We start from the raw sequence: 11,410 nt of genomic DNA on the forward strand, positions 1-11,410 counted from the left end.
GGAGCAAATGCTATCTACAATGGTGTTTGAAGCTCGTAAGTTTATATATTTTATTGCAACCATATTGTTTATTGATTGAAATTAAGCGTATTGTAAATCTGTAATGTGAATATACCAATTGCTCGCCATAGTCAAAACGACAGAATGCAATCCAAAGTCAGTTGTATCTGCTGGAAAAAGCGATGCAGTTGATACACCTGAAACTAAATCTTCTCGTCGAGCTGGAGCAATCGACAAGGCTATGATTTCAGCACCTATCGGTTTTGAGTAAGTGATTTTTGATTAGATTTTTACGTAGCACGCCATGTTTAAAAAAGGATAGCCGTTGATTTTTGGTTGGAATCATGCATTGTTCATTAGTCACATTGCACATGCGGACACGGGAGAAGACATTGCTGCAATCGCTCAGAATGCACCGCAAAATCAATGTAAGATTTCAAATATGTATTCATACTTTTTATAAAATATTGGAGTCATTATGGTATAAGCCAGTCCTAAATACTTGAGTAGATGCACAGGCACAGTCTGCCGAACCAACGTTTCTGTCACCTAAGCGATCCATGACGATGCAGCGTACAAAAAGCCAAAAGACAGATGATTCATCTAATGTTCGTACATATCAGAAATCCTTTATTACCAACGCATTATCCCGTGCAACAACAATGAAAAAACCACGATTGCAAATCGGGTTGCCAACGTTAGTTATGAGTTCATCAAGTCAAATTGAGCCTACAGCAAACTTATCACCCAGTACAGCTATTACACCGAGTTCAGCTGTAAAAAGTATTCCAGGTTTGATTGATGTAGGAGGTTTTAATGCAGAAGGAAATCCACGCCATCCTCCTGATCTTGCAGAGCATCCACATTACACTTTTCTATCAACGACTAAAACCCAAGCTGCGCCAACTTCATCTACTTTAAAATCAAAAACGTTTATTTTAGATCAACTTAAAAATACCAAATGGGAGGGGTTGCTCAACATGGGCCCATCAGCCCGTACGCTTCGCAGGGTTGATCTCGATACCCAGCTTCGTATAACAGAAAGCCAAACCGAGCGCCGTAAGCTCCATGAAGCTTATCTCATCCATGAAAGTCAAACCCTTCGCCACCAGCGAGAAAAAATTACCATTACAGATTTTGAAGTACTGAAAACCCTCGGGCATGGTGGATTTGGTGTTGTTCGCCTTGTTAGAGATAAAACCACTCGCGAGATTTTTGCCATGAAGGTTTTGAGGAAATGCGAAATGATTAAAATGAAACAGGAAAGTCACGTCCGAGCTGAGCGTGATCTCTTGGGATGTGCTTCTGAAGTCGCCGAGTGGATCGTTCGGCTAGTCTATACATTCCAAGACCCAGACTATCTATACTTTGTACTTGAATTTATGCCAGGTGGCGATTTGCTTGGATTACTGATCAAGCTGGATATTTTCAACGAAGATTTTGCCAAGCATTACTGTGCCGAGATGGTCATGGCAATCGAAGAAGTGCATAAGCTGGGCATGATTCATCGAGATGTAAAACCAGACAACTTTCTTTTTAATTCACAGGGGCATTTACGGTTAGCAGATTTTGGACTGGCAACAGATTTTTATTCATGGAGACAAAGAAATAGCTTGTTTGATGATCAAGTGAGCAATGTGACCACTACAAATATCTCTGATACAAGAGAGCCATCTGCTGCCGAAAACAAAAACACTGCGGCATCCAAGCCTATTCCAATTGGTATGCAAATGGGTCAGAAATTTTCCAAATCTGAAAGTATGCTCAACGAAAAAGTTGTAGATGGAACTGCTACAACTGTTACAGAAAAGGTGGTGACCAACATAGCTGAAGCATCTCCAGTAAATGTAATTCCTGCTCAACCTCCACACCAGGTTCTCTCTAAATCAGCCAAAACATCCATGAGAAAATTTGCTGCCTTTTCCATTGTTGGAACCAATAATTATATTGCTCCAGAAGTCCTCAGAAGTAACAGTTCACAAGGATACGACAAATCTTGCGATTGGTGGTCATTAGGAGTCATTTTATTTGAAATGCTATTTGGGTTTCCTCCGTTTTGCTCAAAAACTCAATCACAGACAAAAACCAAGATTTTGAATTGGAGGCAGTCTTTAGTTTTCCCAGATCAGCCAGTTGTTTCAGAAAATGCCAAGGATTTGATACGGAGATTGATTTGTGATGCCGGAAATCGGTTTGGATCCAAGCCAATTGTATTTGGGTCTAGTGGTGCTGATGTCTTGGGTACTCCGACCAAGGGAAATCGCACCCTTTCATCAGACGCATTCGTGAATCGTATTCTTGGTGAGGGCGATGCCGAAGACATCAAAGCACACCCATGGTTTTCTGGTACAGATTGGGAGCAGTTGCATGCCATTACACCACCTTTTGTTCCCGATCTCCAAGAAAACACGGATACATCATATTTTGAGCAAGTGGACGAAGATGAGATTCAGCGTATGTTGCAAGTAAATTCCAGTACTAAAGACAATGAGAAAACGGCGGATATGATTGATGCTGAAAAGCGATTGGCATTTGTTGGGTTTACGTACCGAGCCCCAAAGGCGCATTCAAAAACCGTAAAAGTTGCTCAACCATCCAAATTGGGTGACGCCCAAGCATTCAATGGCTTCAAAATCATAGATAAAGAAGACTCTGACAGTATAGACAGCTTGTAATATTCAGCTTTTTTCAATTCATGAGATTGAATAAAAATTAATACTTTTTGCTCGTTCAACTACTCGGTCAGCTTGCAACCATAGACGAATAAATAAACTACACATACGGATATAATCTGATTTATTTTGCTTTAATTTCAACAGGTTTGAATTTTATTTGGTGATTAAAGACTGCCGTTTGAATATTTAATCGCCAATTTTTGGTCCATATTCTCCAGTGTAACTATGCTTTTTTCTTAACAACCTGGATAATATCTTCATCTTCTACAATGTGACCAAGACCGACTCGCTGAGGATTGTGCTTTGCCGATACACCCCACACGAGCGCAAACTAGCAATATAGTCGAGTCACTAGTTAAATTGGGTATACTAAAACGGTATTGCAATGCAAGTCGAGCAAAAATCAACAGCCACCAAATAATGTCTTACCTTGAATTCATCGAGTAGTGATCTATGAATGGATCTACATACTTGTTCAACGGTGGATCCTCGCTTTAGAATCAATCCAGGTTCAAAATCAGGAAATTCGCCACGCTTTTTCGTATAGACACGAATCAAGTCTAAATGATGCCACAGCTGATCAACCAAATACTCCAAATTCAGGTCAGATTCACATGAAATCACCACAGTATAATCCTGCCGTGCAAGTCGATCAACTTCCTCGATTGAAACCTGTGATTGTATGACAAAATAGGTCATTTGAATGGTACATGAAATAGTTAATACAAGTCCATTTAAACAAGAGATTGGCTGAGAAACAGAGTAATGCACCTGATCAATCTTGTTATAGCAGTATAAACACTTGATGTATTTTCTATTTCCAAGAACAACGTCAATAAACTGGTCAACCGTGGCATCTTCTCGAACCAACACTTCTGCATTGTGAATCTACTCAATGTGTTATAAAATGAGTTGGTTTTATACATTCTTCAAATCGAGTTTTGTGAATTTTTTTAAATCTACCTTGTAGTCGTGCAAGATCTAAAACCAACACCAAAAAAGTAGTTTAAGTAAATACGTTGATGTTTTTGGATACACTATAGCAAGTCAAACCCACATTGTACACCATCTTTTCGTTTAAATGTGTCAATTTTTGAGTGGCATTGAAGGAAATACCGCCTCCTTTTTTCACTTTGAAATAGATATTGGGTCTGTGCGTATTGATACGAATACCAACAGCTTCTAATTCTGTTTCAAGAAGCTCACGTTGACGAGGTCCCTTTGTAGCATCCAGCATCATGAGAATCAAATCTGCCGTTTTGGCTACAGCAATGACTACAAGACGATCCATTGCAATGCATAAGAGCGTGTTCAATTTGGCAGTTGGCAATAAAACCGGCAACTAGAGATTTACGGAGATCTCGCAGCACTACACATAGCAATCAATAATGAAATACCTTGTCGCCCACGACCTTTTCCTTGTGATGCACCTTCAATGATACCAGGCAAATCCAACAATTGGATCTGAGCACCATTGTAATTGATCTTTCCAGGACTAGAGTACAGATACATGGTAAACCATTTGGATCTACAATACATTTTAATTTAAACCCTACGACTTACATGCAGGTCAGGGTTGTAAATTCATACGATGCAACTTCAGATTTTGTTTCGGTAGTTTTGCTCAGTAGAGTGGATTTGCCGACAGATGGGAAACCGACCATGGCCACACGAGCATCGCCTGATCGGACAACATCAAAGCCAACTCCCTTTGGTCCTGAATTTCCGGTTGGTTCGAGTAGCATTGTGCGATACTTGGCAAGTTTGGCCTTGAGAAGACCAAGATGGTATTCTGTAGCCTTGTTTTTTTGAGTACGAGCGACTTCTCGCTCGATATCAGCTATGGTTTTGATTTATCAATACATATGTATGCCAGGCAACATGAGTGTCTTAGTCTACAGCAAATCCAGTGGTTTGATCCATAGAATGAGGATGGAATTCCAGTAAAAACTGACTTGGAGTTCAAGGAATTCAAGTTCCAGTCGACACTGAATGACGATGGGGTTTATTCATGAATGCATCAGTTCAAAGTAAATCCAACAAGAAATAAACACTACCAATCTTCTCCAGAATCCCCATTTTATCAGACTGTTGCAGATGTGATGCAGTTTGCAGCTCAAGATAAAATGAATGAAAATATTTATATTTTAATCCAATTTCGCCATGTTTTGAAACTATTGACAGCGTCCAACTACTGCTGCATGTTTACAAAGGTTTCGGTTTGTAAACATGCAGAACTGGTTTAGGTTAGCGTACAGTTCAAGTAGAATATTGAGGATCGTGTCAGAACAAGACCGAATGAGTGGAGTCTTGTATTAAATCGACAGGATCAACTTGCTGACCGTGTCAGCAAGTCAGATTGTCATGGTGATACGAGTGATGAATACTCTTGTCGATATTTGCAAAAGAACACACCAGGAATGATGGCTGCTGACAGCTGTTATGTCCTTATGCCATTTATCACCAGTCATGAAAAGGAAAATTCTCAATACCATTGATTGAAACCAATCATTCAAGATTCATAGCACTTGGATCTTGCTTTAGATTGTGGCAGAACGGACTGTATTTATTTGTTCAATAATCCTTGACTTGCTCAGAAAAAGTCTTGAAGTTGCTGACAATGGGCAACGAAGCCTTTTTCCACGCAGCAATTCCACCAGTAAGGGAATACACATTGCGATATCCCATTTTTTGAAGCGAGTCTGCAGCAATAATGGATCGCATACCACCCGCACAGTATAGCACCACATCGTCGTAAAGATCAGGAACTACTCCTTCAATGTCTCGCTCGAGATTACCACGACCAGTATAATGGGCAAAGGGAATATGATCTTCATTCCATTCGTAAGTTTCTCTAAAGATTGATTCATACAGCGGATTAGTATTCTCAAGCATAAACCATGCTACCTCGTCTGCAGTATTTGAAGAGTTGACTAGTCATCCTACACAACATTTAAATTACCTGACATCAAGAATGTGCAGATTAGCGGGTGGTCCATGGATATGGTCGACACAAAGACGTTTATCTAATTCCGAAACCGTCATTTCCTTGACGTTGGGTTGAAGAGTTTTGATATGATCAGCAAATCTGCCAAGTGGAGTAGCTGTCATGGAAAAAGGCATTGCATGAGATGCAAGAGGCATACGCTGCATACAAGGACAAATATATGAACATTAAATAGGATTAGCCAATGAAGAGTTGGTTCAATGCTTTGCAGTATATTCATAAAATCATGATGCATGCCAGCATCCATCAACAGGATTAACCAGCTGATCCCAACAGAAGATATTCGAGGTTTGGATAAAGACTTGCTCAGTAGCCCAACACATTATAATACTATGAAAAAGACTCTTATCACTCATAATAAATAGTAGCAGTAATGTCTGAGTAGTGAAGCACTAGCATATCCCAGTCGGTGATAATAGTCCAAGACTATAAGTTGTAGATAAAATGGGACTGCAAAAAGCAAAGAGCAGCTTCTGTGACTAAAGAAACTCATAAGTACTCGCAGTAAGAATAGCCAGTAAGCACCTACCAGTGCAGTGCGACGGACAGCAGAGACCAGTCCAGTAGAGATCATTTAGAATTCGTCAATGTGAAGGGAAAATGAATTTTTGATTCAAAACGCATCGTCAATGATGTCAGTTTAACAACTTTTGAATTGGTAAATTCTCAAACTTGTTGCAAATGTTAAAACTAATGTTTTATTCATTATCTAAAAGTCATTCAAGTTTTTGGCATTTCAACCCATTGAAATATACTCTTAAACAGTCTGATCCATGCTGCGAGAATCCTGTATCTTGATCAACTTGCCTTGAATCTCCTGCACGCTTACACACACTCCCTTGTTCTTGGATAAAGGATCATCGCGGTTGCGGCAGTTGACAGAATCGCTCTTTTCTTCTTCCTCTCCAACAACAAAGATAAAATTCCACTGAGCAATCTCTGCATTTCGAATCTTCTTCTTGAGTGTCAGATCGCTTACATCTGCTTCGGCATAGAGTCCCGCTGCATAGAGTTGATTGGCAACTTTGGTAGCATACTCATTAAATGGCACAGCAATCGGAACAACAATCACTTGGCGTGGAGAAAGCCAGAATGGCCACTTTCCTGCAAAATTCTCTGTAAGAATAGCAATCATTCGCTCAACTGATCCAAGAATAGCTCGATGAATCATTACTGGACGAGAAAATTGATTCGCTGGATCATCTGTACGGTACTCAAGCTCAAATCGATCTGGAAGTTGAAAGTCCAATTGGATTGTGGCACACTGATGACGACGACGAAGTGCGTCTGAAATCACAATGTCAATCTTGGGTCCATAAAAGGCTCCATCCCCTTCATTAAGCGACCATGTAGACCCAAACTTGTTTAAAGCTTCTTCAAGAAGCTTTTCAGCCTGGTCCCACGTAGCAATCTCTCCTAAAAAGTTTTCGGGTCTAGTAGACAGCTTCAGCTCAAATGTGAATCCAAAAATGCTGTAAATATGCTTGAGAAAATCCAGGCATCCCTCCATTTCAGTGCCAATCTGCAATCGTATTTCAATGTTATTTGAAATGTAAGCAAAGGTATCGAATGTGAGCAGTATCCACCCATTCATGTATGAAATAAAAACGACTAACCTGGTCCAAACGGCAGAAAATGTGTGCATCATCCTGCTGGAAACGACGTACGCGAGTGAGTCCTGAAAGTGCGCCAGAAGCCTCGTTACGATGCAGCACTCCAAAATCTGCCAGGCGAAGTGGAAGCTCACGGTAAGAACGATCGCGATTTTTAAATATTAGACAATGTCCTGGACAGTTCATGGGCTTCAATGCAAACTTTTCCTTTTCAACATCAAGGGCAAACATATCCTCGTGGTAGTTGGCCCAATGACCACTACGCTCCCATAGTTTGGTGTTGTACATGTTAGGAGTGACAACTTCATGAAAGCCACGCTTGCGGTATTCGCTACGCTGGAGATCAATAAGGGTGTTGTAGATACGAGTGCCATGGGGCAAGAAAAAGGCACTGCCAGGACTAAAATCGTTAAAGAAAAACAGCTCTTGTTCCTACAATAAAATGACATGTAACAAGCACGGTAAATACAATATTGCTTTAAAAGCAGTATTCTGTAATGTGATGGACTTCCAAAACGTACTGTTCCAATCTTGCGATGATCACGCTTTTCAGCCTCTTCAACAAATTTTTCGTATTCTTTCATAAGCTTGGTATCAGGGAACGATACACCGTACACTCGCTGTAAAGAATCGTTTTGAGCATTACCAAGGAAATAAGAGGAAGAGTTTTTGGTAACCTTGAGAGCTTTGATACGGTTGGTATTGGGAATATGAGGACCATAGCACAAATCAATCAATGGACCACATCGATACACAGTAGTGGAGGTGTTGTCAGGAATCTTGTCCTTGATTATATGCACCTTATATTTGTTGTCCTGTATACATTTGAATATAACACATTTTTACACAACAATGCACTGTCAGTCTCTTGATTCGTTCAAACAAACAGCATAGATTCAAAAACATACTTGGAACATTTCCAACAAGTTTTCCTTGCTGACAACAAGACGCTCAAATGGCTGCTTCTCACTAACGGCTCTTTTGGCAAGAGTCTGCAGAGACTCGTAGTCTGCAAGAGTGACAGATCGCTCCATGGACATTTCGTAATAAAATCCTTCCTCAATTGGTGGACCAATGCAGAGATGACATCCATAGTGGAGTTCACAAGCCTCGCCCAAAACATGAGCCGAGGAGTGCCAAAACACCTTTTTGCCTAATATACAAAAGATCACAACAACCATTGATAAATAAACGCATAGATATAGGTTGTAATAAAAAACCAGCCAAGTTTTTAAACTACCGCAACGCTATACCTTCTTCGTGGTCAAAATCAAGAAGTTCCAGTGAGCAGGATTGCTCCATTGGACGAACCAAATCAAACAAAACACCATCAACCTAAACCGCGAAATTTCCAAATATAAAGATATCGAGTTAGATCTGTGCAATCGAGACAAGTCCGTTTAATAAAGCATGTCGCAAGACATGCCTTGGCAATAACAACGCGATCGGCAAGAGATTTGCTCAAGGTCTTTGCAATTTCAAATGGAGTGGTTTCCCAGGCTACACCAGGCATTATACGACCATCAGGAAGAGTGACTTCAATGGGAGTACGAGGTTTGGCTGTTGAATGACGATCGAATGGATGGCATGATTCCAGTCATGTCAGCACAAATATAATGTCAGATTCTCAACACTCGACAAATGGGCGGAATAAACCAACAGGCATGAACATGATTATTAGCCATATAGCATCAATCATGCCAAGAATGGGGTATGCATGATCATGCCGCACAATCAGACAACTCGCCTGCAATTTCAGCGTCGTATTCCTTCTTGAGCCTGTCAAACATATCGATCCTGTGCTGGATGAAAGGGGCCTGAGGAGAAAACTATATTGAATAATAATGCGAAAGTTGCAGTAAATCAGTACATGTATCCAAACTGCTGTTCATGGTGAATAACTAAAGATTGGCCTTTTGATCCGCCAGATTCAGTCCAAGTGGTTATGAGATGATTGCTGATTCAAAAATACAGCGTTACCTCTAGAGGATATGGATTGGCACTGAGAGCATCTTTTTTCTGCTGCTTGTCCTTGTGCTGCTTCTTAACCTTTGCTTCTGTGGGCTCCATTCGTATGTCGATTCTGTTAGTTGAAGAAACCAAAACAAGGAAATCAGACTCTATTTTACAGCATCTTCATACACTAATTTGGTGGTTGAACTGTATATTTCTGTCCATGTGTTTTGGATTCGTTTGATTTGCCCAACATCAAAGCTCGTCAATTCAAATCATGTTCAAATGCATTCTATATAAACCTGTCTGCAAAGTACCCTTTACAAAACACTCGAATTTATTTCGGCCTATTATTAGTCAGAGTGTATATGCATTTCAATTCAGATCCATTGCAACCACCCTAGGTTTGAGCTCACCCAACAACAATGATCGCCTGCTGTCAAGTACTAAAGACCTCATTTCTGCAATGACGTTATCCAAGAATAACATTTCAAAACTATTCAAGACCATTGATGAAAAAAAAAATTGGGAAGTGGTCGAGTCCAAGGCCAGTGATCTGCGTGATCGACTCAAGGTTTGAATTGATTATAGACTGCTGAACTCGTAACTTGAATCAAAATTCTAAAAAAACAATGTTGAATGCATGCATGATAGGATGACAATTTGTGGACTACAGATACAAAAGAAGCAATCGAGATTCAAAAAGATATATCAAGATTAGAGGTATATTGAATTCATCTGCAACAGTCATGTATGCTCTGCAATCAACTGATTATAAATATTTTTATTGACATGTTATGAATGCAGTCTGAAATCGCAGAGCATTCAAAATTCACTGTAAAATGGAACGAAACACAGAGCATGATCGAACTTGCGAAAGAAGAAGGCGATGATACACTATTAAAAGAAGTAGTTGCTGACATGGAGGATCTTGAAGCACAGTTACGCCAATACTTTATTAAATCTCTCATGTACGTACGCATACACCATATTCTTGATTTCTTGGTAGTCTAACCTTGTTAACCTATAGGACAGACGAAGTAGATCAAAGTGGGTGTTATATTGAGATTCGAGCTGGTGCTGGTGGTGCCGAGTCGTGTGATTGGGTATCCATGCTAACAAGGTATTCTAATCACACCCATCTCATTTTAACGTGGCTTAATTTAACAACTTGGCATTTTCTATCATGCTATTAGAATGTACGAGAGATGGGGTGCGGACCAAGGACACACAGTTACTTCTATAGCGCAAGTCAAAGGCGATGTTGCGGGGCTCAAGTCATCCACAACACAGATTCAAGGCGATTACGCATATGGATGGAGTAAGAATGAGTCTGGTGTTCATCGTTTTGTTCGCGTATCTCCTTTTGACTCGAATGCCAAGCGACACACATCATTCGTATCTGTGCAAGTTTTGCCAATCCTATCGACTAGCAGGCTGTCCACAAAAACCATAGAGATTTCAACAAATGAACTCAAACTAGAATTTATGCGTGCTCAAGGTGCTGGTGGACAACATGTCAACAAAACTGAAAGTGCTGTTCGTATGACTCACATACCAACTGGTATTACTGTCTTTGTAAGTGGGTCGACTCTAAATGTACTGATATGGATGTTGGCTATATTTCAACCTGGTCTGACTAACTTGTGGTATCTTAATATTGCATATTTCCAGTGCCAGTCTGAAAGATCGCAAGTTCAAAACAAGGCCACTGCGTTAGAAATGCTTAAATCAAAACTCTACCAAGTCGAACTTGACAAACTATCCAGGCAAAAACAAGAACACCATGCTAATCTAGGCGAAAATGCGTGGGGAAATCATATTCGTTCTTATGTATTGCAACCCTATCAGTTGGTTAAGGATACCAGAACAGGGACACAGACCACAAACGTACAAGACGTACTGAATGGAGGATTGCAAGAGTTTATGGAGTCCGCCCTACTTTTTTCTCATAAACCCTAATGGTTCGGCAAGTTTTAGGTAAACTAAGCGTTACAAAGCTTTCACCATTAAATATTGAGACCACAAACACAATCAAATGTACAAAAAAAGTAAAACTTGTTTTTTAGTCTAAAAAGTAAAAATTGGGAGTAAGAAAAAAAGCACATTTGACCACAAAACGGGTGACAATCCTCTAAACGGTACATGTCAACACAGCATAG

General features: G+C 40.1%; 5 protein-coding genes across 5 annotated transcripts; 2 read left to right on the forward strand and 3 right to left on the reverse strand.

Moving 5' to 3' along the window:
• Nucleotides 1-980: 980 nt before the first annotated feature.
• Nucleotides 981-2,675, forward strand: BATDEDRAFT_8986 (uncharacterized protein; the record flags this gene model as incomplete). Its single annotated transcript, XM_006675001.1, has 3 exons — nt 981-1,628; nt 1,812-2,210; nt 2,307-2,675. 3 exons carry the CDS (start codon nt 981-983, stop codon nt 2,673-2,675), a joined length of 1,416 nt encoding a protein of 471 aa, XP_006675064.1.
• Nucleotides 2,676-2,877: 202 nt separating this feature from the next.
• BATDEDRAFT_36387 (uncharacterized protein) lies at nt 2,878-4,785 on the reverse strand. The gene is made up of 8 exons (XM_006675783.1): nt 4,733-4,785; nt 4,239-4,515; nt 4,073-4,170; nt 3,733-3,950; nt 3,639-3,656; nt 3,447-3,563; nt 3,105-3,347; nt 2,878-3,006 (listed from the first exon to the last, which is right to left on the reverse strand). Exons 1-8 carry the CDS (start codon nt 4,752-4,754, stop codon nt 2,899-2,901), a joined length of 1,101 nt encoding a protein of 366 aa, XP_006675846.1. The 5' UTR covers nt 4,755-4,785; the 3' UTR covers nt 2,878-2,898.
• A 464-nt stretch (nt 4,786-5,249) lies between these two features.
• BATDEDRAFT_21484 (uncharacterized protein) lies at nt 5,250-5,798 on the reverse strand (the record flags this gene model as incomplete). Its single annotated transcript, XM_006675233.1, has 2 exons — nt 5,250-5,529; nt 5,638-5,798. The coding sequence occupies 2 exons, from the start codon at nt 5,796-5,798 to the stop codon at nt 5,250-5,252; spliced, it is 441 nt and encodes a 146-aa protein (XP_006675296.1).
• Nucleotides 5,799-6,356: 558 nt separating this feature from the next.
• Nucleotides 6,357-9,371, reverse strand: BATDEDRAFT_18299 (threonine--tRNA ligase THS1). The gene is made up of 8 exons (XM_006675102.1): nt 9,276-9,371; nt 9,043-9,124; nt 8,722-8,855; nt 8,549-8,630; nt 8,204-8,448; nt 7,817-8,110; nt 7,299-7,727; nt 6,357-7,204 (listed from the first exon to the last, which is right to left on the reverse strand). Exons 1-8 carry the CDS (start codon nt 9,363-9,365, stop codon nt 6,440-6,442), a joined length of 2,121 nt encoding a protein of 706 aa, XP_006675165.1. The 5' UTR covers nt 9,366-9,371; the 3' UTR covers nt 6,357-6,439.
• A 343-nt stretch (nt 9,372-9,714) lies between these two features.
• On the forward strand, nt 9,715-11,210 carry BATDEDRAFT_85755 (uncharacterized protein; the record flags this gene model as incomplete). Its single annotated transcript, XM_006675921.1, has 6 exons — nt 9,715-9,822; nt 9,903-9,971; nt 10,056-10,219; nt 10,279-10,371; nt 10,445-10,826; nt 10,923-11,210. The coding sequence occupies 6 exons, from the start codon at nt 9,715-9,717 to the stop codon at nt 11,208-11,210; spliced, it is 1,104 nt and encodes a 367-aa protein (XP_006675984.1).
• Between the last annotated feature and the right edge of the window lie 200 nt (nt 11,211-11,410).

This window comes from Batrachochytrium dendrobatidis, assembly GCF_000203795.2.
Source record: "Batrachochytrium dendrobatidis JAM81 unplaced genomic scaffold BATDEscaffold_1, whole genome shotgun sequence".
In the NCBI taxonomy this organism is placed as follows: Eukaryota; Fungi; Chytridiomycota; class Chytridiomycetes; order Rhizophydiales; genus Batrachochytrium; species Batrachochytrium dendrobatidis.

What these genes read in the sequence shown, in the direction of transcription:
- BATDEDRAFT_36387 (XM_006675783.1), bottom strand. Translation starts at nt 4,754, where the DNA reads ATGGGGATTCTGGAGAAGATTG. An exon ending in GCTATAACAAGATTGATCAG is followed by an intron (nt 3,348 to 3,446) that starts GTGCATTACTCT and finishes ATACAATCACAG; the next exon opens with GTTTCAATCGAGGAAGTTGA. An exon ending in CACTACTCGATGAATTCAAG is followed by an intron (nt 3,007 to 3,104) that starts GTAAGACATTAT and finishes CTATATTGCTAG; the next exon opens with TTTGCGCTCGTGTGGGGTGT.
- BATDEDRAFT_18299 (XM_006675102.1), bottom strand. Translation starts at nt 9,365, where the DNA reads ATGGAGCCCACAGAAGCAAAGGTTAAGAAGCAGCACAAGGACAAGCAG. An exon ending in ATCGCGTTGTTATTGCCAAG is followed by an intron (nt 8,631 to 8,721) that starts GCATGTCTTGCG and finishes TTCGCGGTTTAG; the next exon opens with GTTGATGGTGTTTTGTTTGA. An exon ending in TTTTCTGCCGTTTGGACCAG is followed by an intron (nt 7,205 to 7,298) that starts GTTAGTCGTTTT and finishes ATACGATTGCAG; the next exon opens with ATTGGCACTGAAATGGAGGG.